The sequence below is a fragment of the Gavia stellata genome, chromosome 4, assembly GCF_030936135.1.
Source record: "Gavia stellata isolate bGavSte3 chromosome 4, bGavSte3.hap2, whole genome shotgun sequence".
NCBI lineage: Eukaryota > Metazoa > Chordata > Aves > Gaviiformes > Gaviidae > Gavia > Gavia stellata.
In genome coordinates, this window is record NC_082597.1 from 64,463,735 (window position 1) to 64,489,715 (window position 25,981).

The following is a 25,981-nucleotide window of genomic DNA, read 5'->3' on the forward strand; positions in this document are numbered from 1 at the left end:
CCCCCGAAGTGAAACCTGAGACAGGAGAGGAGTGCCTGTCTGATCTTTGGGAAGCAGGTCTCCCAGGCAAGACCCTGGAGGTGAGCTCCTTTGGGCTCCCCCTGCAAGCGGCCAGGCGAGGTAACGAGGCTGCCCAGGCTGCGAGGCGCACAGGGAAGCTGAGACTTGGCCAAGCCGAGGGGCAGACACAGCTCGTCGCCCTCCCCAAAACACCAAGGGTCTGCATGCCTTTTACACCACTCGCTTTTAATTACACTGCGTAAGGAAAGGCCTCTCCTCAAGCCAGGACCCCCTGGCTCAGCCACCCGGGGAGCTGGTTGGCCCATCAAGTCCTCAGTAGGTTTAGTGGTTCCCCCTCACCCTTCGTCCTTGCCTGGAAGCCCCTCCTGGTCAGTCATCATCCCTGCAGCCCTCAGCATCCTTGCTTTGTTTGCAGAGATCTATTTCCATACATCTCTGTTCCTCCCCTCCTCTGTGCCTGAGCTTTGCCTGCTCAGTCCTGTGGGAGGCTTGCTCTGGCCTCCTGGAGCACCAGGCGGAGAGGAGGCAGGGCAAGAGTCATCGGTTAATAATTGTTCTAACCCCAGTATAAATAGAAAAATACAATAAAACAAAGAATTGACTAGCTAAGAGATCCAGTCCGCTGGGGTGCCTGCAACGTACTAGTGCAGAGTTCAGAGAGTGCTTGGTCCAGTGCATGGTACTGTAGATATCCAGAAACCTGTCCCGGCAGCCCTGCAGCCATCAAATCTTCCTGCGGCACCACACATCTGTGCGAGCGCATCCCAGCCGTGGTCAGCTCGCCCAAGGCTGTTGGCTCCTGGGAGCAGGCTGAATGGGAACGGTTGATAATAGTCTGATTTATTGCTGTTAAACGGTAAAGCCATTCTCTTCTGTGGAACAAGGATGTGCTTCGCTCTTACTTTTTGTGGAGAAATTTCATTTTGCTACCTGGAGAGACAGAGAAAGGAAAATGGACTTCCCATGCAAAACAAGTGTCACTCTCCCCACCACCACCAGCAGAGCAAGCCTATGCAGAGAATCGCCCCTGCTGCCAGCCCTGGGCACGTACCCACAGCCACCTGCCCTGCAAAGCTCAAGGAGGTGCCTGCAGAGCAGGTCATAGCTCTGCCCACCCCCCTGGGAGCAGCACTGCAGACTGGGACCCGGCAAGCCCCCACGCACACATTCCAGAGCCCATTTGCACAGTGTTCCTGGAAGGTGAACTTCTCACTAAACTCACCTGGCCAGAGCGTGTGTGGGTAAGAGGCAGGGCACACCGGCCCCACAGACACAGCTGCTCTTAAATGACCAAGAAAAGACATGAGGGCCAGGGATGCGATCTGAACAGAAGATCAAACTTTCTTAGCCATGGTGTCCAATGACTTATCAAGGACTTCTATCCTCAGTATGGAGCTCTCATCTAGCTCCTTTTACAGTGGAAAATGGATTCAACCTTAGGATACTCTTGGGCAATTCCCACCGCTGATCCCTCATGGCAAACCTGAAGGCCATGAATACTGTGTCACTCCCCCCATCAGGAACTGCATCAACCACCCCTAAGTCACTGGTTGCTCCATTGCCTCCTCAGACCCACCCATCTCCTTTGGAAGACACAGACACAGCTCATGGCCCAAACTTTGGTTCTCTACCAGCCTTCAGACGAGTGGCAGATAGGGGGCAGAGCCAACAGCACGCCAGAGCAGGGATACATGGCCAAGGACTGATCACTCAAGGCTCAGAGCACAAACAGAGTCCTGCCACCCTTCAGCAGCTTCTCCGCTGCCAAACCTGAAGGCAACAAGAAGCCCAAGCCTCCTGAGAAGCCAAGGGTTTTGCTGGTTCCTTACCTAGGCCTTTCAGGAACCTATTGACTCCACTCTGCTCCCCACTGGGAAGTGTTTCCAGGTACTCCTGAGCCCGTACTTCAAACAGACCTGCAGAAAGAAAGGAGTCAACAACTTCTATTTTGCTTCCCTATAAATAAAAGTAAGAATGCCCATCTGAAAGCATACTGTCACAGTTTACCAATCAACTGTTGCACACAAGACGGAAAGACTCAACCCACCTCCTCCACCAGCTGAGCCCTAGGACAGGAGCTTTGGTCCATGTCCGTTAGGTTCCCATCAAGAAGCCCTGCTACCGCCTCCTCCTCCACCACTGCAAGGCTAATTGAGCTTTTGTACCTTGCACAGGGAGAGACAAAACCTCTGTTCATTCTGCTACGAACATGGCTAAGTTCAGAAAGTGAGATCATCTGGGGAATCGTCATGTGGGATTTACCAACACTGCAAAACCTCTTTTACTCAGCCACCTATTCAAGTGTCTACTGCTCATTAGTGCTTGGGAGGAAACTGCTAAGCCAGCACTGAGCAGCAGCAGGGATGAGAAAGTTCAGGTCCCAGTAGAGCCCTCAGGACTGTGGGATAACAGCAGTGAAACAACACAAGCAGCTCTGGGAAGGACATGGGCATCTATATTTTCTACTAGCCAAAACAGCCATACCCAGTCCAGCCAGTTCTTCCTCTAGACACAGGAAGGGGATGTGAGGGACTGCAAGAATAAGTCATTCCAGCAGTGTACTGTGACAGTCCTGATGGGAATACAGCATGGAATGAAGAGGCACACATGGAGGATACTGCTTATAACCCTTACTGCAGCAGTGAAGGGTGCCTGTAACCCCAACCTCAATGAGAAACTACCAGATCACGGGCAAAAAGCCCCTGTTCTCCAGCAGCTGGTTCCCATGCACTGTGCAAACACTGTGTCTCACCACGGTCCTGTGAGGCGATGCTCCCCTTTGGGAAGATAAGGAAACAGAGACAAAAAAATCCCCGAGTGACTTCTTGAAGGCCATGCAGTGGTGTCAGAACAAACCATCAGCCTGTGCTAGCGCTTCCCTACCACATCCCCCCCCGTGTCCCTGCACAGACACTGCAGCCTCCAGCCACGGTGCTGGGGATGGAGCTGGCGGCTGGTGAGCACCTCCCTGCTCTCGTGGGAGCAACAGCAGAGCTTCCATGACTGCAGAGCCCCTCACCTCTGACCCCCTGCTTCCGCAGCTCCCGCTCCTGAATGAATCCCCCAAACATCTGCGTCTCCATGAAGACCTCCAGGAAGCGTCGGAGGCTCTTGGAGGAGACAGACTTGCGGAAAGCCTCGCGCTGCAGGGTCCGTTCCTCTCGCTCGGTGGGGGTCAGGAAGAGGGAGTAGTGGCCCACGATCTCCACAAAGAAACGGACAAAGGCCTCAGACACCACCTCATTCAAAGGGCTGGTCTCTAAGGAGAAAAGAAAGAGGCAGCAGTGAGGACAGTGCTGTAAGGACATGCTAGGAAAAGCCCTGGGCACAATCTTCCTGGCTTTTTTAAGATCTAGCCTAAGCGGAAAAAGCTGCTCATGAAAGACAGCATCCTAGGAAGTGCTTGCCATGGAAGAGGACTGGGCTGCTACTACTTTGAAAGCCACCAAGCTTTGTCTAGGCTCCCCTGCAACCAGGAGATGCCCATACTGCCCCCCAAAGAGCCATCTCAGCCCAGTCGCCTGTGAGCCACACAGCCGCCTTCAAGACTGCAGCTCTGCAGGCGGACGGTCCTCCGGAGGAGCGTGCATCACTCACGTGGTCAGCAGCAGAGAGAGGCCTGTGGGACCCCCCCCGCCCCCCGAAAGGCTGTAAGGGAAGGACAGACAGAGCCAAGAAGGGGTAGTACTGTTTCTCTTCACACAAAGAGAACTGTCCCCAGTGCAATGGAATATTTAACACAGTTTCAACCAAAATCCTCACCTACCTCCAGTTTCTGTGGTGTTAAATTCAATACAAGCCTAGTTCTCCCCTAAGAAGCGACAGGAGAAAAAGGAGCAGGAAGAGACGTGGTTTTAAGCTGAAAGGCACTGTGCTTTACCCTGCTTGCCATTGACAGGGCCCTCCTCCTTGTCGCTCGCCAGCTCATTCCTCTGCTCCAAAATGTGCTCTAGGGCAGCCTGCAGCTTGCGGGGCAGGATGGAGTCCTCATCTTCCATCTGCAAAACAGAGCCACCTCCTAAGGGCCTGGGGCCAGACACAGCCAGCCCTTGCCCTTCTCCTTGCCGGCTCCCATCCTGTCACCAGCATGGCAGGGTGAGCACTAAAAATAAACCATGAGGAGACGAAGAGGGAGAAGGCGTAATATGCTTGGCACGTTCCCAGCACCTCCCAGAGCAGGAATATCAAGAAGCACAAGAGGAAAGAGAAAGGCAGTGTCTGTCCCAAATATTCTCCTACTCTGGAAGAATTTCAGGTGTCCGATCCGAGAGGCTACTGGGCAGGGCTCACCTATGGCCACACCGTCTGCCTGCGAGCACTTGCACCACCACAAAGAGGACTTATCTAAACAACACTGCATACAGCCAGGTGAGCACAACCTCCTGCTCAGCTCTGCTCTGGCACTGATCATGTTACGAGTTCCCGTAGACCGAGGAACTGCCGGTGACTGTGCGTGAGGTCCTACCAGCCCTGGCTGAGACAGCGTGATTTAGCTTAAACCTCCAAAAGAGAGGTGCAAGGTAAAGAATTTCCCTGCAGCTAAGGCAGCTGGCAAGAAAGAACTGCACCGGAGTGGCCTTCACCCACACGCTACTCCCTGCAGCAAGAGGTGTGCTTGTCCCATCCCACCCATGGGAGCTGAGGCACTGCAGAGAGCACTGATGAGCACTGCTCAGCAATCTGCCAAAGAGCTCAGGGGCAAAACCAGCTCCCCGGGCCAGGAGCACGTTCACTTGTCTATCAGGAGCACGTTCACTCGTCTATCCTCTTCCCTTCAATATCTCGCTCCTCCTCTTCCTGACGAAGGGAAGTAAAAATCAGCAGGCAATCTTGTCTGCAGAACAATTCCTAGGTTCCCATTTACCAGCTTCCTACCTGTGATCCATCCAGTGCAAAGGGTGAGGAATCACAAGCTCCTTGGGCAGTAAGGGATTTGAAGAAATCATCAAGGCTCCCTTCCTCGCTCAGGGTTGGGTATGTGATAGGAGGAAGACTGACAGACACAGGCTGGAAGAGCCCGCACTGCTCCCCAGCAGACAGTGCTAAGCTGAGGCTTTCCAGCTCTGCCTTACAGGTTACCACTTAAGGACCCGCAGTGCTCAAGTGTTACCATTACTACTCTTTAAAAAAACAGAGCAAGAGATAATGCACAGTGATTCGGTCCTAAACAGCTGTGGTTTGGGACTCTCGTATTACACATGTACACACCAACCCCTACAATACTGCCAACCACAAATCCTGCCTCAGTTTGCTTGGGGAGTAAGCGATCCAGCCAGCCAGGCAAGTCAGCAAACACAGATGGAGGTGAGGTGTGGTGGAAGAAGGGGATAGAAGATGAAGGATACAAAATAGCTCTGCTCACCTGTCTCAGAAACCGGTTATTTACAAGGTCAACGACGAGGACCTAAGCACGAGAGAGCAAGAATAAAAAGGGCAAGTCATTATTTCCATCATGGGAGTTTATCTTAATCTGCAACTGCTCTGGAGGAAATGCTTTGGCCCTGCCCCTGTTCCTCCTACCCACCACCGCAGCTGGAGCAGGCACCCAGCACGAGCCAAGAGCGGAGCCCTTGCTGCGGCTTTCTAACGACTTCACCGCAAACCGCAGAGCAGCTTAGACAGCAGGATACTGTGCTCCAAGCCCAGCCCACCACTCCTCACCACCACGTTGGGGTCAGAGCTCCGTCTTTTCCTCCCATGCGCCTCACTGCTGTGCCCTGGGTGGGCAGGGATAGAAATGCCTCCCTGACCATGTTCAGCCTTGCTGCATTCACCCTTGCGCACCGTGAATTGGTATTCCTAATTATTTATTCATTTCATCAGGCACCTGTGTTAATTAGACTGACAGCTATCCTGGTCAATTTACAGCAATCATACTTTAAGCCTGGCAGACTTTGCACTTAGCCCCTAGAAAACGCTATCCAGAAACCAACAGTAACTTTAAAAAATCGTCTCCTACTCATAGCAGCCCCACAGTGGGAGATCCCAGCCCCTTGCCTTCCCAGGACAAGGCAGAGCGCAACTTTCTGCCTCCCCGGGGGCTGTCCGCCTTCTCCCTCACCCCACGCTCGCAGAAGCCAGAGGATGAGACCTCGTCTCCTTCACGCTCCCAGCTGCCAAGGCAGACTCTCAAGAGCAGCCTTTCTGCGACAGAAGACAACTCAGCCCACTGGAAGCAACCGAGAGCAAGGCCACGGTGCGGGTGCATGGCTCACCTCCTCCACTGGGAGCTCCTTCAGGCGGGGCAGGGAGCTGGATAGCAGGCCGATGAGGAAGGGAGTGGGTGAGCACACGATGTCGATCATGGAAGGTGGCAGCACGGGGATGTAGGTGTGCTGCCAGGTGAAGGGGTACAGGAGGGCCACCATGGCATGACAACACTTGGAGAGAGTGCTGGAAGATGAAACACAACCAAGGGCAATGGCCGGTCAGTCAGGAGATGAGTGGTGCTTCCTAGAAATCAGGACTCTTTCATTGTCCCCTGATTGATCTCTGTAATTACTAGGGGCTTTCCCAAATTTCTGACCCCATTTTTCAGCTGCAGGAGCAGTGGCCTGTAACAGGAGCTTATGTTTCAAAAGACAATCCTGACCCACACTCATGTGACAAGACACGGATTCCACTTAATCCAGCATCTGCTCCTCCAGTGCCCTGATGGGAAATACCACACAGACATGGGGTCTTCTATGCCACTGCCTCTCATTAGAGAAATTAGTTTAATCTCTTTCATGGGAAAGCCATGGGTCTGAATGCACAAGGGCTATACTGTCCAGCACAGACAGCACACAGCCCTGGGATGTAGAAGACGGCTCCACCACTACAGCAGCTATCTGTTGGGCTGCACTGTGGCCCACTTACTTGCTGGCCATACTCTTGGCCTTGTCAGCACAGCTGAACAGCCTGCTTGGACCCCCTGGCAAAGCCCTGGGCCCAACCTGCAGCCACAAGGTCCCCAGGTGTTCCTGCAGGTCGTTCCAGCCATGGTCCACCCCTGTCCCTTGGCTTGCTACCTGTGCAGGATACATGCTTTGCCTTTGGGCAACCCCTAGCAGGAGTAATCGCATGCCAATGGCATGCTTTTCTTTCGGTTCCAATCGTACCGATAGGTCCTAGCAGCCATACTGGAGCACAGGGGAAGGAGGAAGGCATTGGTCTCCAGCCGAGGCTATCTGCTAAGAGTGAAATCCCAGGAGGGGAGCACACAGCTGGCCTCTGCAGGATGCTGCCCACAACTCATGGGACTGCAGCCTGCCTTCTTCCTCCTTCAAAAGTCACCAGCAGCTTGGCTGTAAGTGCCTTTGCTGACAACTTCCAAGAGAGTCCGTCCAGAAACCCCATTAGCTCTCTGGCAGGAGGCAGGCAAGGTCCGCAGTCAGACACAGCAGAGCTCGCCACAGGGCACCAGTTACTCATCCCGTCTGGATCTGGAACCATTTGTATGCATCAAGGGAGGGGGAAGGCTCGCCACTATAAACCCTGTATATAACGTCATTTTGTTTTACTAGCATCCGGGTCTCGAAAGGCTGGAGGAAGGGAGGGAGGCTGGTGCGGCCGGGAGGATTCACGTTGCCAAGGAAGGGCGCGCAGCTGGCTCTTGTTAAACACCACGGGGGAATTCACACTCAGCAACCCGGATCTGGCAGTTTATTGCTGACTTGAGAGGGAAGGGGTTTGATGGGTGTGGACTTGAGCTTGCTCTGAAAAGCAAAGCCTGCTTTCCCTCCCTTCCCGCCCCCTGCTCCAGCTAAGTCTGGTGGATTTGCATCCCTGTGCTGTAACACTAACAAGTGCTGAGCCGAGAGTGGTGGCTGGGCTACAGCTGGCTGGCTTTCATCAGATAAATTCAGTTCAGCTGGGGCATCAGTGTGACCATATGAAGTAATCAGGCAGTAAGCATTGTTAAACACATGAAGCTTTTTGGAGATAAGCAAATCCCAGGGGAGACGCTGGAATCTGGTTAACAGGAGAACTTTATCTAGGACTCCAACAGGTAGGGAACAGGCGCTTGGGAGGGACACTTGGGACATGTGCGCTGAGAAAGTCTCTTCACAAGATGGGGCCAGTTTCTTCTCCCTGCACTACCAGAGTCCCTTGTTCTTAAGGGGATACTCTATAAAAACAGAGGAGGACCCTTCAAAGGCTGTGTTACAGACTGGTAGCTTTAAGCCTTTAGATGGGAAAAACCCCTTAGTTCCACATCCTCGTTTAGGAAGGTCTTAGAGTATCTCCCTCCTGCCTCTGCATTCATTCCTGCTGGCTGCCCCTCTATCGCTGCTCTCAAGCTGTGCCTGCTCTCATGAGCCACCCCATGTCTTGCTGCGTCTACCACACATGCAAGGTAGATAATGAATCTGAGAGAAACAAATTGAAAATAATGGGAAAACACAGAGCTAGTAAGAAACAGGAACATTTACCAAAAAAAAAAAACCACCCAGAAAAAATGTGGGAACAATATCAGAGCAGAGTATTTTTCTTGTATCTTTCATACAAGCTAATCTTGAAAGGAACTGCAACAAAAGTGAATGTGCCATCTTAGAAGTGTACTCCCAGTTAAAGAGATCCTTTAAAAACTGTCTCCTTCGAGGTGGTGTTACTTGTACGCCCATACATTTCAGGCCATGTTAGCAGACACAAAAGCAGGGGTTTCTCTTCCCCTCCATTACTGCAGAGCATATTTTCCACTCCTCAATTTCTGACTGATAATAGCCCCAGTAATAACAACAGCAGAATCATGGTGAAAGCTGAAAGAACTCCTTTCATCACTTGTGCACAGCACTGTAGCATTGCTCTTAGACCACCACCACTGGACTTCCTATTTTTTGAAGAGAGGTTGAAGGTGGAAGTGTTACAAGTTTCACCTTTGTCACAAATCCTCGACCTTGAAGGCACATCCAAATTTCCTGCCTAAAGGTGGGAACTGCCTTTATAGACAACACTTGAAAATCAAGGGAAAGGATCTCTGTGATTCCAAATAGCTCCACAGAGGAACAGTGAGCAGCTGAAGTACCTGGTTATTTATGTCATGCTGAGATATTATGGCATGCTGTGTCCTACTATAGTTATGGTGGCTTGCTCTTCCTCAACCCTGATCTCAAGTCCCAGCGAGTACACATGGTACATGAGAGATTAAGTGGGAGGAAAGATGGCTGAGGTCTAGTTAGTGGAAGTCACAGACAGAGCTGTATGAGTCTGAAATTGTATGCACCATGCAGTGGGAAGTAAAGAAGAAAGCTTCCCCTTCCACTTTTTCCTCTGTGAATGCCTCATCACCTCCAGGATAAATCCTAGTGATCTCTGCTCTGAAACATTTCTCACTGTGGAAGACATTTTCAGGGAACAATACTGATAGGGTTGAGGTGTGTGAGCCTCCTTTGAAGGCAGAGCAGTTCACAGATGGACAGAGAGGAGGTAACATTGAGGTGTCTCTTCAGATGTGTTTCAGTCAGACTTGCTCTGCAGATAGTCTCAGGGAGCTGCAGCTTGCAGGAGCCCAGTAGAACCTCAGCCCTTTGGAAGGACTCAAGACTAAGTTCCCTCCTTCTCTTGCGTACGGCACTGCACCAAGCACTAAGGGACTGCTGATTCACACCACGGCTACTGAGCCTTGCAAAAGAATCCAGTATGATAAATTTCTTTTATGACTTCTGTATGACCATGTGCTGTTCAGCCAGCAGCGATGGGGGAGACTGCCTGAACTACATCACAGTCGTAATACAGCAGGTACCCCTCCATGTAGAAGTTGACTATGGCCACTGAAGTTCTGGGCACTGCTCAAGCTGGATGCCTCTTTCTGTGAGATGTGCACAGAACCAACCACAGTTGATGTGCACAACAGAACCCAAACAGTTTAATGCACTCTCAAAGCACTATTTCAGTGTCGGTCAACCCTTTGAGGCCTCTTATATCAAACAGACAGCCAATGCCTTTGGGTAGCTACAGCCAGTGTCCCTTCTGAAATCCTAATATCCCAGGATGTATGCACCATAACCATGATGGTGACTGCTGCCACTGGAGTAATACTGACACAGGGTGCTGTGTTTTGCTTGGAGATGCCACCAGGAATGAGGAAATCTACCCAGTGTGACTGCAGTGCATCCTAGGGAGTGCCATGCACTACTCTCAGGCCACAGAAGTTCAATGCCAGTTGTTTAAATGGAACAGACACTGCTTTTTAAGGCTTTTGGTTTCAGCAGCTAGTCCTTAAAACACTGCAGGTCTTTAAAGTATACTTTCAAGATCCTAAGCACATTTTCATGGGTTCATTCAGCCTCCTAGAGGGATCATGACTGAGCTGCGTGTCTGATGTCACTTGCACAGGAGCTTGCAAGAGAGACTGAATGAGATATCACTAGTATAGAGGCTAAAATCTATCAATGTACACAAAGAATCATGTCAGATCTCTCCCTAAAGGGCTGATTTGGATATAGACCAACACACAGATCTCTCCAGCTGAGCACTCCCTTGGGTCAGAACAATGACATTGCAGCAATTTGTGACATTTGTTTGCTCGAACAACAGGCCTTCCCACCACACAGTATCCCAAGCAAAAACCTATCACACAGCATCTTATGCAGCTGCTGCTTCTTGGTAGGCACCTTGAACAGAGGCGGACAGTATAGAATCTGCGCATAACAGCTGCAACTACATAGAAACTCTTCTTCCTTTCCTTGCAAAACTTGCTCCAAGACTAGCCTGACTTGGTAGAAAAAGACACCCTGACAACATGCAACAGCTTCTAAGGAAGGATACTGGTTGCTCAGTTTGGTTGCTTTCCTCCCAAACTTCAGACCGACTACAGGGTTTCCAGCTTTCCACTCCAAAGGCAAAGCTGAATCCCTCTTTAGGTTTAGGATACTTCTTGATTTCTGAAAAACACTATTGAATTCATCAGCTCTTTGGAGTTCAAGGCCAGGAAGCCCATTGTTCCCTGAACTAACCGAACTGCTGAAAATATGCTGGCATTTGGCAATTTAAGATGGTTTGATTATGTGGGGTTTTTTCTTTTCTTTTTTATAAGCTCTGCCACAGTAGGATTCATTTTACAAACACCTTTGGATCTCTGACGCTGTGTCACATCTGGATTTACTTATAATGGATCACAGATCTGGTTTACAACATTTAACAGGCACAGGAGCTTCCAAACTTTGCCTGGTGATTTTGCACAGCATTGCTGCAAATCCCACCAGGATGATGCCAAGTTCCGTCAGCTGTGGGGACCATCACTGCCTCCCACCGACGTGGAAGGTTAGTGCAGGTCAAGAAGCGAGCGTTAAGATGCTCTGAAGAAACAGCACTATTATCTGACATCCAAACTTCATCCTTGGGTTTCTTCTTCTCCTTAACAACAATACAAAGAGGAGAAATCTGGGAGGCTGGGATTCACAGTCCCAGATTTGTTTTTGTAGCCCATGGAAAAGGCTTCTTTTTGATGATTAATGACCTTTTACTGGGGATGACCACATTTAAAGTGTCTACTCTAATTCTTTCAGATCTGCCTTTGATAACAACGACCACTTTGTGTTGTTGACACAGCTGTGGCTTCTGGCAGGGACAGAGGCAATTGCTTGAGTTAGTCAGATCAACAACAGGCTTTTGAGGAGATCTGGAAAAAGGGTGCCTTGATTTTAAGCCCGTGCAAGTTTTCCTGATTTAAAAAGCCCTCTGAATCTAACACATCTCCCCCTCAGGCCAGTAAAAAATGCCCAGCTCTAGGTACCTTTTCAAATCAGGCCACTTTTATCTGGAAGATGCCTTCTAAAATGTTGGTCTTCAGTGTCTTGAACTGCGTGCCAGGCAGTATCACTTGGAAACAAAAGCAGCTCTCGTGTTGCACTCCCTAAACCCTGCCACGGCCTCCACCACCCCAGGACTAAAGTTTACAGTGCAGGAGCAAACAAAAGCTAGAGAAGACTACCCAGACCAACATAGTTTTAACAAAGTAATTTTCCTGGGTTGCGAGGCAATGTATACTCCAGTTTCCAGAGCAACGGGGTGGGGGGAAATCACCCAAAAACTAATAAACTAAATTCTTTCCTTTTCCGCTGCCAAGCTTTGGATTGACAGGTCTTTAAAATAAACACTCGATGTTCATTCTAAAGATGGAAAAGAAAAAGTATTTCACTTGCTGTACACTTGTTAGATGCATTTTTTGGCTCAGCTTGAAAACATTTCACAGTTCACACAGTATTTGGCAAAATACCTTTCAGCTTTCTTTTCCCACAGACTGATTTTTTAGCAATTAAAAAATGTAAATAAATTGCATTCATCATTTTCTCTGTCACTCACAGCCAGACACACCTTTACATACACAGTCATTGATAGTGCCTACATGAAGAACCGCAAAGATGAACGATGAATGTAATTTATTATGCATCTTCCAGCATGTCACCTGCACTTTCCCCGTTAATCCATCTCAGCTGGATTATTTCTAGCATTCCTAACCTCTGAGCAGTTTCCAACAGCTCCTTTTATCATTTTTTTTCTTCTCTTAAGCTATTGCCAAAAAGTGTTCCTTTTCTTTCCTCTGAAATTGACATTTTCATCCCTGAAGTAAAGACTACTTAATATTCATTGAGTTCAATATGTTCCCGTCCCAGGAAAAGCATCATTTGGATAGAAGATCCTGTATCTACAATACCATCAGCTTTCAAAACATGGAATTTCCACCAACAAGTAGAAGACACTGTTTTCATTATGAAAGGCTCACCAATCCAGTGCACTCAAGTCACTGGACTGGATTAAAATACAATAGTTTACTTAATTTTGAGGGCTATTTTCTTTGTTTTCTGTTTTTCAAGCCTTTAGAGTCCTGTGGGGTAATTTTCAAGTTTTTTCTCCACAAAAATGAGAGCCAGAAAAACTTCGTATTTTGTTACAGGAAAAGAAAAAGACTCTTCTGAAATTGCTCAGAGCAAGGTCTTCTCAGAAGCATCAAATATTAAAAGTCTTGTAGGGAGCTGGCAAATCTACAGTAAATATTTGACCCTGGATCTTTAAAACATGACAATTCTTTTTTCACAGAAGAAAGGTGTTTATGGTATATTTAGAGATTTTAGAAACTATGATTCTATAGCTCTCCCATTCTCTTTTACTGGCCTGGGCAGCTGGACTCATTCCTAAGGACCCTGAATATACTGACAAAAAATACAGGGGAAAACCCCTGTAAAACCCACCAAAACCCATGGAAGTGCTTTGAATTAGAGATATTCTATAAAACACACCATGCTCAAAAAACATGGTGGTGTGCTGTCATATACAGACATGATAAGAAAAGATCTGGTAAATAAAGATTCATTCTAAAGTGAAGCCTTAAGAAAAAAAAAACAAAGTTCCCTACCATTTATTCCTACCACCCAGCCCTCATGTAGAGATTACAATGTCATCTGTGTCCTTAACAGATTTTCTCAAAATGTAAATTTGTCCTACAAAGGAGAAAAACCTTTGAAAACAAAGCCTGTCATCATAAATTATCACATAAATCATGTATGCTACGTAGAAATGTAGCATTTGGATGAATTCTCTCATTTTCAATGCAAGTTTGAATGCTCTGCATGAAATGTGTGGCTCAAGTATCCAGAATACTAAATATCTATGCATATAACATATCTGTGATTATAAAGAGGCAAATCTTCCCCTTTCTGACTCAAGGCAGCTGCCAAAAACTGCAAGCAGCCAGTGCTGCCTGGATGCTACTGCTTCTCTCTCTCCAGCTGTCCTATTCCTGTGATGAGGCTGCCTGAGCTCTGCCCGCAAAGAGCCCCGGATCCCTGCAGGATGAATTTTTCCCTTAGCTTTCCTGTAGAAGGGGCCTCCCCATCCTTTGCCCCAGTGCTCAGTCCCAGAGCTGCAGCCTGCTGGCTGGAAGTTGTGAAAACAGACAGCTTAGGGGCATTGTACACTCCTGAAACCTGAGCATGCTCCTAAGTGTCATTACTCATCCAGGCAGCTTTTCTTTCCCCAGCCTTGGCAAACTCTCCTCCCTGAATCCTCAAGTGCTTGAAGGGCTGGAGAGCTGCCAGCCACCAGCTGCACAAGATCTTAAAGAAACCTGGGCCCATTTTCATAATTTAGGAGAGCGAACAAACAAACAAAAAAACCCCACCAAAACAAAACCCACAAATTGAGCAGATTCAAAACAGAAGAGGGAAGTCCTCTGCCTCATTCTCCCTCACTGCATCCTTTACTTTCATCTCTTACAAGAAAAAAGTCTTTAGGAACCAGTATTAAAATACAAGCTGAAGATTTAAGGTTTGTGACATAAGGGAACAACCCAGAAGGGACGGTGATCTCTGCCCGAGGTTTGACCCTTGGAAACTCCAGCACAGCTCAGTGGGGAACACTGCAGCATCATGGAGCAAAAGGAGGGGTTTCATTTATTTAGCAACAGGCCTCTGCTCTAAAACCATCTAGAGGAAAGGGAATTTGGTTCTCCTTGGAGATGAGATGCACCATGCTTTTTGCAAGCTGCAAAGCGAAATTATGGTGCATGACTTGAGTTCCCCACTCCTGGGAAGTACAGGCCTAGTCACATCAGATAAGAAGTTGAAAAAGAGCAGAGAAGAAAAAAAGAACAAGGCAGAGAGATCAGTCACTGCAGTCTTCTCAGCCTTCCTTTCCTTGGCAGCATTTTGTTTAAGGAAATGCAAGAGGGTACCTGAGCTTGTCTGCGATAAAGATCACCCTCCTTTCCAGAAGCAGGGAGGCAAAGACTCTGCTCAGGTGCCGCACGCTGAGGGATGTGAACAAAGACTCGAAATCAACATGCTCAAGCCTGGAGTCAAGAGGTCGCCGCAGCTCGATGACCTGTTGGAAAGAAAAAGACCACAGGTCAGCTCTCGCTGTCCACCCATGCTGTGGCAAGCATGGACAGCTAACAAGCACTACTGACTGTGCTGGTGAACACTGCACAGCGTTAAGTCTTCAAACAGTCTTTCCTTGTGTTACCTCCCACAAATCCTTCTTCCATATGAAGCTGAAAATGATCCAGAGTCCACTCCAACGGGCACAGCATGAGACCAACCATGAGTTCTCCCCACTGGACTCAGGACAGGGAGCTCTTCATAAGGAGGAAAACTAGTTTGTGTCCAGCTAGGAGTGGTTTCCAGGCTTTCTGGCATTCAAGCAGCAGAATGACACAGAACCTTTCAAATTTCCACTCTTATTTTTACAGTTACGATTTATTTTTTTTACTGCAAGAATCTGGATGCCTAACCTACTGACTATAAATTTTTGTATCAGTTACAGAAAAGAGCAGCCTGTGGGCATTTTATTTTGTTCTTATCTCTTAAATAATTCCTGTCACAGCACCTTAGCACTTCATACTCCTTATCTTAGAGAGATGCTTATCTAAATTTTTCTTGAAAGCCTCCAACACCACACGTTTCATAAATCCCACAAGAACATTACTCTAGTTCTGAACTACCCGTACCAACACCAAGCCTGCAGCTGAAACATGTCAGTGGCAAATTACTTCAACTACTTGTTGTCTTACTCTTGGTATACGCTCAGAACAACTAGTCACCTTCCTCTCCATAGGAAACTTCTTGTATATTGGAGGGTTATTATCACGTGTCCTCCTTTGTCCTTTGTTTTCTATATTAAGCAAACAGTTTTCTCAAGCTTTGCCTGTATTTTCTAAACCACTTAGTAAGCGGAACTACTCTTCTGAGGCTTTCTCCCAGTGTTTGCATTTTTTCGAAAATTATACTCTAAATAAATCTCCACCAATGCTGGAAAACAGAAAAATGGTTTTTATTTATTATTCATCCTTTCACAATGCAGGAGTTTGTCTAAATAATACCATACTGTTACTTCTGCTCACTTTATGGCCCACTATACCACCAGATCCTTTTCTGAAGTACTGTTGCTCACTCAGTTACTTCCATGTTGTATTAGACTACCCATTTCTTCTTCCCAGCATTTTGCTTTTGTCCCTATTGAATTTCAGGCCAAACCTCCAATTTAGCAAGGTCATTTTGAATTTTAATCCCTTACTCTCCAAAGTGCCTGCAACCCATCCCAATGCTGTCACGTACCCATTGTGTAAATGTGGGATTTATGCCATCAACCAGATAACTAATGAACATTAAGGACCTTGGAAACAAAACTGCCAAAACCTTCTCACAGCCTGACAGCACACCACTGGGAGTCTACTCCTCAAGTGCAGATTTTTAACCAGCTGTGCATGTTCTCTGCAGTAATTTCATTTAGTTGGGACTGTTTTCAGTTTGGCTGAGGAGAATGTCGTCATGTAGTGCTATGCTGAAAGCCCTCAGACACAACCTCTATCAACTTGCCCACTTTCCTCTCTTGCACGTTCAAGGCATACCATGCCCAACAAGACTACATTCAATTTGGCTCCCTCCACCCTCCCACAGTCCTTCAATGCTACCCCCAAAAGCTCTGCACTCTTAAAACTCTCCCACTGTCCTCATACCACACTGTGGGAGATGCAACACATACCCTCACCTCCATGCTGTGAAAATGCCATTCTGAAAGGCTGCAACATTGCCCTTGTGTGACTTCAGGTATTTTTTGACCAGAACCCTGTGCCCTGTCCCACATGAGCAGTGGTTCTGTATTAAGGATGCTGGAACACATGCTATGAATCCTGTCTTCAGGAAGTTAAGTGTGGGGGGCCTCGAGCAGATCCAAGGTCATGTGCTGTGCAGCATGGGGCCCGCCAGTCTGTGCCACCTGGCCTCAGGCCAATAACCTGGTTCATTTTGCCATATTACAGAATCACAGAATTAGCATAGCTAATGCTAATTAGCATTAGCATGGCTATGTCCTTATATTCATTTTTACCATATGATTTCCCTTTTGATCCTGAGGTCACTGAAGTCTCCATGCCATTGCCTCCAGTCCCCTATTTTACTCCCTAGCTTCCCCACACTGTTGACAGACAATCTGTCCTTGAAGATCCTCAGTGCTACGTCACAGTCCCAACTTCCAGTTGCCAGTACTGCACCATTTGCTGGCCTAAGTCTCTCTAGGGTGGTTTCTTTACCTCTGTTCCTGAGCCTGGCAAGAAGTTCTTGACTTTAATTGTCCGGCCCAAAGCTGGGAAAGGTGCCTCCATGACACTCCTCATGAGAGGCTGCACCAAGGCAGGGGAAATACCTCGTCTCTTCTCAACCTCATCCAAGATCTGAAATAAAAGCATGAAGACACAAAAGCATGTAAATTAGGAGGAGGGAGGTAACACCAGGAATAAAGTGCACCAGCATCTACATTCTCTCCTTAACCCAGCATCGACATGGAGCCTTGAATCATAAGGAAGGTAAAAGGTGCAATTGAAGACCCTTAATTTCTTTCAGCAAGAGAAACCCAGCTCCAGTGAGGTCAATGGAAAGCTTACAATTTGCAAACTCCCCACCACCCTCAGAGTCAGAACTCCACTTTTTAATCTCTCAGTGCTTGTGTTCTGGTAGTTCTGCTGAAGGAACAAGGCAACAGATGACAATCTAGTTTTCCTTTTAACTGTGTTTTTTTTGCTAGGTTCTGGAATTAGCATGCAGTTGCCTCGGCAACTCCATTTCAGGCCCTTTCTTCAGCCATCAGCTTCCCTGGTCCCCATTCTTCTGGTGTTGGCTTCACTTTGAGGTCCCTCTTGGCCTACAGCACAAATTCCCTCTTTCTCCCCCCTCACCTTAGAGAAGAGATTGAAGCATCCAAGGCGACTCACAATGCAGTAAACTTCTGGGAGACGCTTCCCTTTCCCACTGGGCTTTCAAGACAAATACAAATACACACACAAAAAACATCAGGAAAACGTCAGAGATAACTACTGCAGAGACAGAGTGACCAGTCTCTTAGTTCTGCAGCTCACTGGCTGTCTCAGAAACCGGCAGACATTTGACAGCATGCTGCTGATGACAATACCTTATGTCTGGCTCAAACCATGGTACACTAGAAACAGTGGGGAGAAATAGGCACATCTGCAGGATGATCCCAACCTTCCAAAGTCAAATGACTAAGGCAGTGCATACTGCTCTACAGAGACAACTCAGCCTATAGGGCTATAGCACAGGTTTAGACAACTTAGTAGCTATCCAAACCTAAGGGACACAAACCCTGTCTTCAGCTTAGTGGCGAAACAACAGTCCGTGGTCATAACATTAAACACTGGTGTAAGGAAAAGGTAAAAGAGCTATGCCTGGAGTGAAGGATGGTACTCAGAGAGGGACTTTGGCTGAGCAGAGCAGAAGAGAGCAAAGCTGCTCTGCTACTGCTCTTTCTTTCCACACTGAAAGAAAAGAGCAGCAGCTTTCCACTTTCCAGAAAGGGTGCCAGTAACACCAACCACACAGACGGCTGCATCTCTAGGGAAAGAAAAAAACAGGGATAATTACCAGCAGCCTCCTACAGTATCCAAATCGCCTGCTTCCATCTTCCCCCGTCAGGACAAATGAGAACGTCTCACTGCAGAAAGAGAAACCAGAATGACAAGATATCCATCACCCACATTAAAAGTCTCTGACATACAAATCCAATAAATCCACAATCTTTTTGTATTTCCAGTACAGCCCGCTTGGGGCTCTTCCCAATTTTCTACCCTAACAGCTCTCATATTTAATTAGCTTGATACATAAATCTGTTTCTCATGAATCGGGATACAAAGTACAGTACTTACCTGGCAAACTGATGGATGGGGGCCCAGTCCTTTGCATCAGGGAAGCAAAACTGGGGAATAGCTTTCAACTGATCCTCTGCTTCGCGCATGAATTTGAACGACCGCTCAAGCTAGCAGAACAGAGAGAAGGAATGTTTCCAATTAGTCATGTGGGGATGGAATGACTTCAAATATTTTTCCTGTGACAAATGAAGAGGTGATGACAGAGGCTAAGCTTCTGCCTGGAAGATATTAAAATTTCTGTGATTCTGGCTCACCTAATCTTTAGGTATCTTAAAGTAACTCTGTGCTCCCAATTCCATGAAGCCGTGCATCTGCATCACCTGCCCCTGCTACATTGTGCCTCCAATCTGGGACACATCTTCCAGCAAGGGGCAAGAGAACTGAAGTCTGAGGGGTGCTCTGGTTACATCCCATTTACAAACATGCTGTCACACTGGGTCTGTGTTTCTCCCATTCCTCGTTCCCCGTTTTGAGCTAGACTATTGGTGAAACCTATGTCTTCCCTTTAAGAACATGTGTTTTCTCCCAAGTGTCCATTTTCTTTAAAGAGAAAAGAGGGAGAAAGGGAATAGCTATGTAAAAGTCATAGCCAAGGGCAGCAAAATATCTAAATCAGCTGCTCTTTCAACAGTGAGAAATACCATGACAATTCTCAGGGGCTGACTGCAGCCCCTCTATCTTCAGTCTCACTGAACACTGACACAGCAGAGGGGTTACTGATATAATGTGTGGTCAACAGAGAAGCTGTGGCTTCTCCAGCTGTGCAAGTGCACCACACAATCTGAGACATGTCAACCAGATCTTCCTGACAGGCACCACACCTTCAATGGGAACTGCTGGGTAACCTCAGGGACATAGGCAGCCCCAGCCTGCTTCTTGTGCAGCGACACCACAACAAAGTACTCAAACAGCTGCCTCTCTTGATATTCGATCAAGTCCCGTTCCAAGGTTTGGTACCGCGGGGTTTGCTTCAGGCGAGATTTCACATGCACCAAGCGCTGGCTGTGAGCTACGAAGAAAAAGATTAGAGACTGTGACTTTGTCTACCTCTTTGCACAGAGCACCAACAGTGCTTTGCAGAGACTTACGGATAAACGCAAACCCACCTCACTGCATTTATTTTGTCAGTGGCTGAGTAAGAGGTGGTAACCATTTGGAAGCTGCACTATAAATATTGACAGAGATGGGACGTAATCTTGTGAATGCCAACACTCTGAAGAGCCTTGGCAGCAGAAGGATTTAGTGGATAGCTTTTACAGCTGAAGACAACCCAAACTGAGATCCATAAGGGACATGGTGTAACAGGTAATGTCTAGGCATTCATCCTAGCATTCATTTATGCATCTTTCAAAGCCAGCACAGTTAGGTGATTGATAACCTTTGTTCAGAGGAGGCTGTGGGTAGCAATCCCCAGTTTTACAAGACCAGCACTTGGGTCAGGCTACGGCTCCGCTGGCTGTGTAACGCTGGAGACTCCCAGCTTCAGTAATGCAGGCTGAGCTGTAGGCCAACAATAAAAAAAACATGAAAAGAGGTGCAAATGAAAAAGGCTGGCTCATGCCAGTCCTTCCTATGCCTAAAACTAATCTCTCAGGACCATGTTGCTACAAGTTCACCCAAGACAATAGGAAAACAAGAAAAACTGCCAAGCAAGCTGTAACTGCAACACACATGAGCTGTGGGACAATAAGCATTCCAGCATGGAAAGTAATGAAAAGCTGCCTGCTGAGAAGAGACCAGATGAGACTCCCTAAGACCACCCCCCTGCTTTGTTTTACAGTCGCATCCCAAATTAACTCTCCATGATTTCGCCCTTACCCCTACTACAAAAGAAAGAATTAACTATAAGCAGAGACTACAGCATATTCTCACAACTGTGTTTTTTGTGAATGTGGGTGGCAACACAACGTTTTGACAGAAACAACAACCATAGGGATACTGTGGGAACTCCAAATACATAAGATGTCTGCTTGGGAGACAGGGCTTCCTGAAAGATGGTATATACTTTAGGTCAGACTCTTGACCTTTTGTCTGGTAAAGTTGTGCCCCTCGTGGACTATTCCAGACAATATAATTTAAAGCAATCTTGAGATGCTTCTTAACTCAGAGATTGTAACAATCCCTGGACAGTTAAAGCCCTGGAAAGATGGCTTAGACTCCTTTCTCACATCACCTATTATACTATTTGCTCTAAGGCTGTAATTCTGCAAAAACTTTCAGAAGTGGTTTCTGTTTTACCAGGGACTTCAAAAGGAGCAGTGTCACAGTAACACCGAGCACTTCTGAAAAGCTTGCTCAGGCTCTGCATTGTTTATATTCTGTGCAACCTACTAAAGATACCAGGACTGTACTGCTGTCATCATGGCAGAGTTTGTCTTTGAACATTTTTCCTTCTGCAGGGTCAGCACTTACGGCTCTGACATGCTGTCTGATGATTGCTGTCTGATGATTTACTGGTCTCAGATGATGTACAGCGACTTGCTAAGCAGAGGTAACTGGTTGGTGTGTTTGGTTTGTTAAGTAAAACATACAAAATCAAAAGTCCTAGATAAAAGAGACTTGCTAAATCACCTCACTTTCTTATTTAAAAATAGGAAAGTTGACAGTTCAACAAGGCATAAAACAAAATCCAGGTGTAGCTAGAGCAAAAAGCAAGTGCCAGAGCTGTTCAGTTATGTAGACTTGCACAGTCACATAGAACCAGGTATGGATCTGGATATTGTTCAGAGTCCAGTGCTGTTGGATTTGAGGTGACTTCACATGATCTCCATCATCCCCTCTATAGGCTGTTCCTCGTTGCAATTATAGAGATGCTACAGAGAAACCCAGGGTAATGTACATGATTCACTATGGCAACCAGTAACAGACGAGTTTGAGTCTTCCTGGCCACATCTACACTGTCTTTCTCAGCTACATCTGAACACGGACTGTATTTCACAACATGGTGTTTCAAGACAGTTGTGAATGTAATTTCTGCGCAATCTGGGCGCAAACCCTCTCTCTCTGTCTCCAGGCTAGCCTGAGAACCTGTTGAAAGGTAGGTGGTGGCAGCAATTTTCAGCTTGATCTTGCAGCAGTACAGATAAAAGATTTCCCAATGCAGAGGAGAGCAAGAACATACAGTGGTTCTTGTGTGGGAGGCTGTACTCACAAGAGGGAACTCAGTCTGAGGTTTCTGTTCTAAAAACCTGAAAGAGGGTAAGGACAAACACTCCTAAGCACAATGCACTGTGGTTGACACAGAGTGGGAACTGCTGCTTATGCCTGTCTTTTCAGCTTGGGAACTGACCAGCTACCCAGATCAGGTGTGCATGTGAGTCAGGAAACTTTGGAATCTGAGGGAGTTTCCATCTTGCATTCTAACTCTGCCAGGACTTTGAATTTGCCATATAAATTCCCAAAAGATTGTAATGCCACCAGCATGTCACAGGGCTAATCACCAGTACAAGAAGGTTTCAGAAGAGTATTATGGAGACCAGTATACCGTATAGCTCTACTGGAGTGAAGCAAGCAATGCAGCACTTTATCTGAACTAATGCAGAAGAGTTTAACCAGCAATAAATCATATAGCGCAATTATGTTTTCCTAGCTAGCTAGTCTGGCTGGTGGTTTTTCTCCCTTAGTAAATATGTAGTGGGGTTTCTGAACACCCTGTCCCATGCAATACTGCTTCTGTCAGCCTGGTCACACATTTGTGACTGTGTACTTAGAAAAACCTCACTGTATTTTCACAGCGTCCAAGCCATCTCCTAGGAAAGTCAGTGCAAAGAGCTTTGATGGGAATTGGAAGAGATGTTTGTTTTAGACTCCTATAGTCCTCTGCCCATGGATTTTCTTCTGCAGTATTAAGACCTTTGTTTTCTCACTGTGTTCTGAGTGGAAGCAAGCTCCTTCTCCAAAAGCAGAACACAGAGGAGAGATCTTGACCCAGGATCTCAGAGCAGAGTTTATCAGGAGCCATTTGCTCCCTTCACACATTTGCCTTACCTTTCAGCTTCTCTTCAGTATCACTGTCCGATTCACTGTTTTCATCTGTAACTAGGAAAAAAGAAAGGGGAAGATGAATTAAGTAAAGCCTATTTATAACTGTGCATTTCTTATCACTGGCATGAGAAAGCCAGGCCTGGCCACTTCAGGGGAAAGACAGTACAGATCCCAAGGGCCTTGTCCTTTTCAAGGGTGCACATACCCACAGACATTTAGCTTACCAACCTTTGTATGTTCCCATTCATTCACAGAATAATAAAAAATACCAAACAATAAAATCAATTTTGCACAGCCAAAAGAGCTGTATAAAGAAAAAAATGCCAGAGCAGTATTTTATTCAAGTCTGCATAAGCACGACACCAAGGCAAAATACTGATTAACAAGCAGTAGTTTGCGGGTAAGGGATAAAAACAAGCAAACAAACAAAAAAACAATTGCCACACTGAATCAGACTCAAGGTCTATATGGGCTAATAGCCTGTTTCTGTCAATGATGCCTTAGATGCTTCTGAGAGGGGTATAAAAAAAATGACGTAGAGACATGTCTGGGATGCTTCCCCTGAAGGTTCATATAAACACACTCATATGTGGGTTGTATATATACACCCTGTGGTGTGAGCTGGTGGGCACCTTTCGCTGGAAATTAGGGTGTTTTGGAAAAAAATACTGTGTTGGAAAGACATAATTTTAAGTTTTACAGAGATGAGATGTTTAAAAAGTAATTGCTCAGAACTACCTGAACACTTCTGGCAAGTGGGAGGCTGAAAGTCTCTGTCTTGCTATGATGGAGATGGTCCTACAGTAAAGTGAGAAACCCTGATTCCCAACTGAGGCTATTTGTTTACTGGGATGATGAAGGAAACAGGACTATTTCAAAATCTACTAGCTTCCATTGGACAGTTCACTAAAGTGACACATTCCCGCAAAACATTTTGATCTCAACAAATCAGGCTCTTTGGACAGAACATTCCTCTCCAAAGCTTCCAGCCTGTTCCAGAAATAAACATCAAAAAGGGGGGACATTTTTGGTGTGACCTATAAGGTTATCATGTAAAGCCATGGAATGAAAACAAAGCAAGAAAAACAAAAAAGTTCTGTTTTAATGAAAGTCTTTTGGGCAGAGGAACAGCCTTTATCTTCCCAAAAGAAAGGGTGGAAGCCCCAACTCAGTCTCACCCTGGGCTGGAAGAAGCGCTAGAAAATGTCACAAAAATCACTAAGTCAGCCTAAACTCTAAGGCAAGTCCTCAAAAAGTCTGAGATGTATGATGATTCAAAGTTCCTTTACCTTTCCCTGAATTGCTCTCTGTAGACTGCGATAGTCTCTTGACACGTTTCTTTCCCCTTCGTGCCTCATAAATGGCATTGATTTTCAACACAAGCTGCTCAGCAAACACACAAACAAACAAGGTTACTGTCACAGAATCACAGAATCACTGGGGTTGGAAAAGACCTGTAAGATCATCAAGTCCAACCATCAACCCAACACCACCATGCCCACTAAACCATGTCCCGGAATGCCACGTCCACACGTTCCTTGAACACCTCCAGTGAGGGTGACTCTACCACCTCCCTGGGCAGCCTGTTCCAATGTTTCACCACTCTCTCAGTAAAGAAATTTATCCTAATATCCAGCCTGAACCTCCCCTGGCGCAACTTGAGGCCATTTCCTCTTGTCCTGTCACTTGTCACTTGGGAGAAGAGACCAACACCCACCTCTCTGCAACCCCCTTTCAGGTAATTGTAGAGAGCGATGAGGTCTCCCCTCAGCCTCCTCTTCTCCAGGCTAAACAACCCCAGTTCCCTCAGCTGCTCCTCATAAGACTTGTGCTCCAGACCCCTCACCAGCTTTGTCGCCCTTCTCTGGACACACTCCAGCAACTCAATGTCTTTCTTGTAGTGAGGGGCCCAAAACTGAACACAGTATGCGAGGTGTGGCCTCACCAGCGCTGAGTACAGGGGCACGATCACCTCCCTACTCCTGCTGGCCACACTATTTCTGATACAGGCCAGGATGCCGTTGGCCTTCTTGGCCACCTGGGCACACTGCTGGCTCATATTCAGCTGGCTGTCAATCAACACCCCCAGGTCCTTTTCTACTGGGCAGCTTTCCAGCCACTCTTCCCCAAGCCTGTAGCGCTGCATGGGGTTGATGTGACCAAAGTACAGGACCCGGCACTTGGCCTCCCCAGGCAAGAAAGAAAATTAGAATTTCATGCAAAGTGCCCTGTTTCCCAATCCTGGCCATACTGAAACTCTTCACTTGATGGCCCAGAACCAACAATTACCAGCATCTACCTTGCACAGCAGCCTGCACCTGCGCTGCCAACGGCCACGCTCACTCTGGTACAGAAGCAGTACAGTCATGCTGGCATGGCAGGAGCCCAAGGTAACAAGCCCTGATAAAAGGCCAGGCCTTAATGCACTCCCACATTGCGTGGCCGTACGAGCTTGATGGTGCCCACCTCGACCTCTCCATACTGTGGTCCACGTTCCAGGGATCACCAGAGGGTCCCTTGGAAACCTGCCCTGGTCTGCAGGTTTGAAAGCAGAAAACTGGCTGGAGGATGACAGCAAACATTAATGACTTTATGCCTTTAATAGCTGCTGTGGTATGTGCTGGAAAAGCCTTCATACCAAGTATGGAGGAAACATATCATACGAAGAATGCTGAAGAAATTGAGATGGGTGGGAGCCAGTGATGCTGAAGTACTTTACACTAGTGGTTTTCTTTGCAAATCCTTTAACCCCCAGTCTCCCAGCTGACCAGGAGAGAGGACATTTCAGCGTTGGGCATAGCTGGGCTTAGTGGCTCATTCAGTGCCTCTAGTCTCCCTATCCATCCCTGAAGGGGAGCAGAGTTGCAGAAGGACCATGCCAGGCTTCCCCAAGTCTCCTTGAGCAGAGCCGCCTCCTTGTCAAGGTCCCAGGCAGGAGCAGCAGGACACGGCCACAGCATTCAGATTTATTCCAGGAAGTCTGGGATCCCAAGCTCCCTCTGGGAGCTCAAGGTAAGACAGGCCCGCTACACACTTGGTCAGGGAACTCAGAATCCAGATACTTAAGTGAGAGGTAGGATGCTCTGATGTGGAAGTGCAGCCTCCACCCAGCCGCCCGGCTCAAGTCTCAGGTTGATCTTGCCACTGACACAGTAAATCTCAGTTCTGAGCTTGCTCTGCAAGACTGCTCAGTGGCACTGCCTGGTAAATATATACTTGTAATCTTCCCTTCAGTTGACATAAAAGTATGTGTGAACACACTGATAGAGCTCAAGCACATGCACAGATGTGTAGGCATACTGAGAAAGAAAACCCTCGACATTTGTAGTCTTTGGCTCA

General features: G+C 47.2%; 1 protein-coding gene across 1 annotated transcript in view; it reads right to left on the reverse strand.

The window, feature by feature from the left end:
• Positions 1-240: 240 nt before the first annotated feature.
• The window catches only part of DENND2A (DENN domain containing 2A), a 37,185-nt gene continuing 11,444 nt past the window's right edge, over positions 241-25,981 (reverse strand). The window contains exons 6-20 of the mRNA XM_059816225.1: positions 23,932-24,025; positions 22,646-22,696; positions 19,480-19,667; positions 18,656-18,765; positions 18,375-18,444; positions 17,672-17,749; positions 17,030-17,170; positions 14,675-14,823; positions 6,237-6,414; positions 5,384-5,425; positions 3,902-4,019; positions 3,586-3,593; positions 3,041-3,278; positions 1,851-1,937; positions 241-951 (exon numbers count right to left, since the gene is read on the reverse strand). Coding sequence (XP_059672208.1) covers positions 920-951; positions 1,851-1,937; positions 3,041-3,278; positions 3,586-3,593; positions 3,902-4,019; positions 5,384-5,425; positions 6,237-6,414; positions 14,675-14,823; positions 17,030-17,170; positions 17,672-17,749; positions 18,375-18,444; positions 18,656-18,765; positions 19,480-19,667; positions 22,646-22,696; positions 23,932-24,025 — 1,584 coding nt within the window. The 3' untranslated portion in view covers positions 241-919. The remainder of the gene's footprint in view (positions 952-1,850; positions 1,938-3,040; positions 3,279-3,585; positions 3,594-3,901; positions 4,020-5,383; positions 5,426-6,236; positions 6,415-14,674; positions 14,824-17,029; positions 17,171-17,671; positions 17,750-18,374; positions 18,445-18,655; positions 18,766-19,479; positions 19,668-22,645; positions 22,697-23,931; positions 24,026-25,981) is intronic.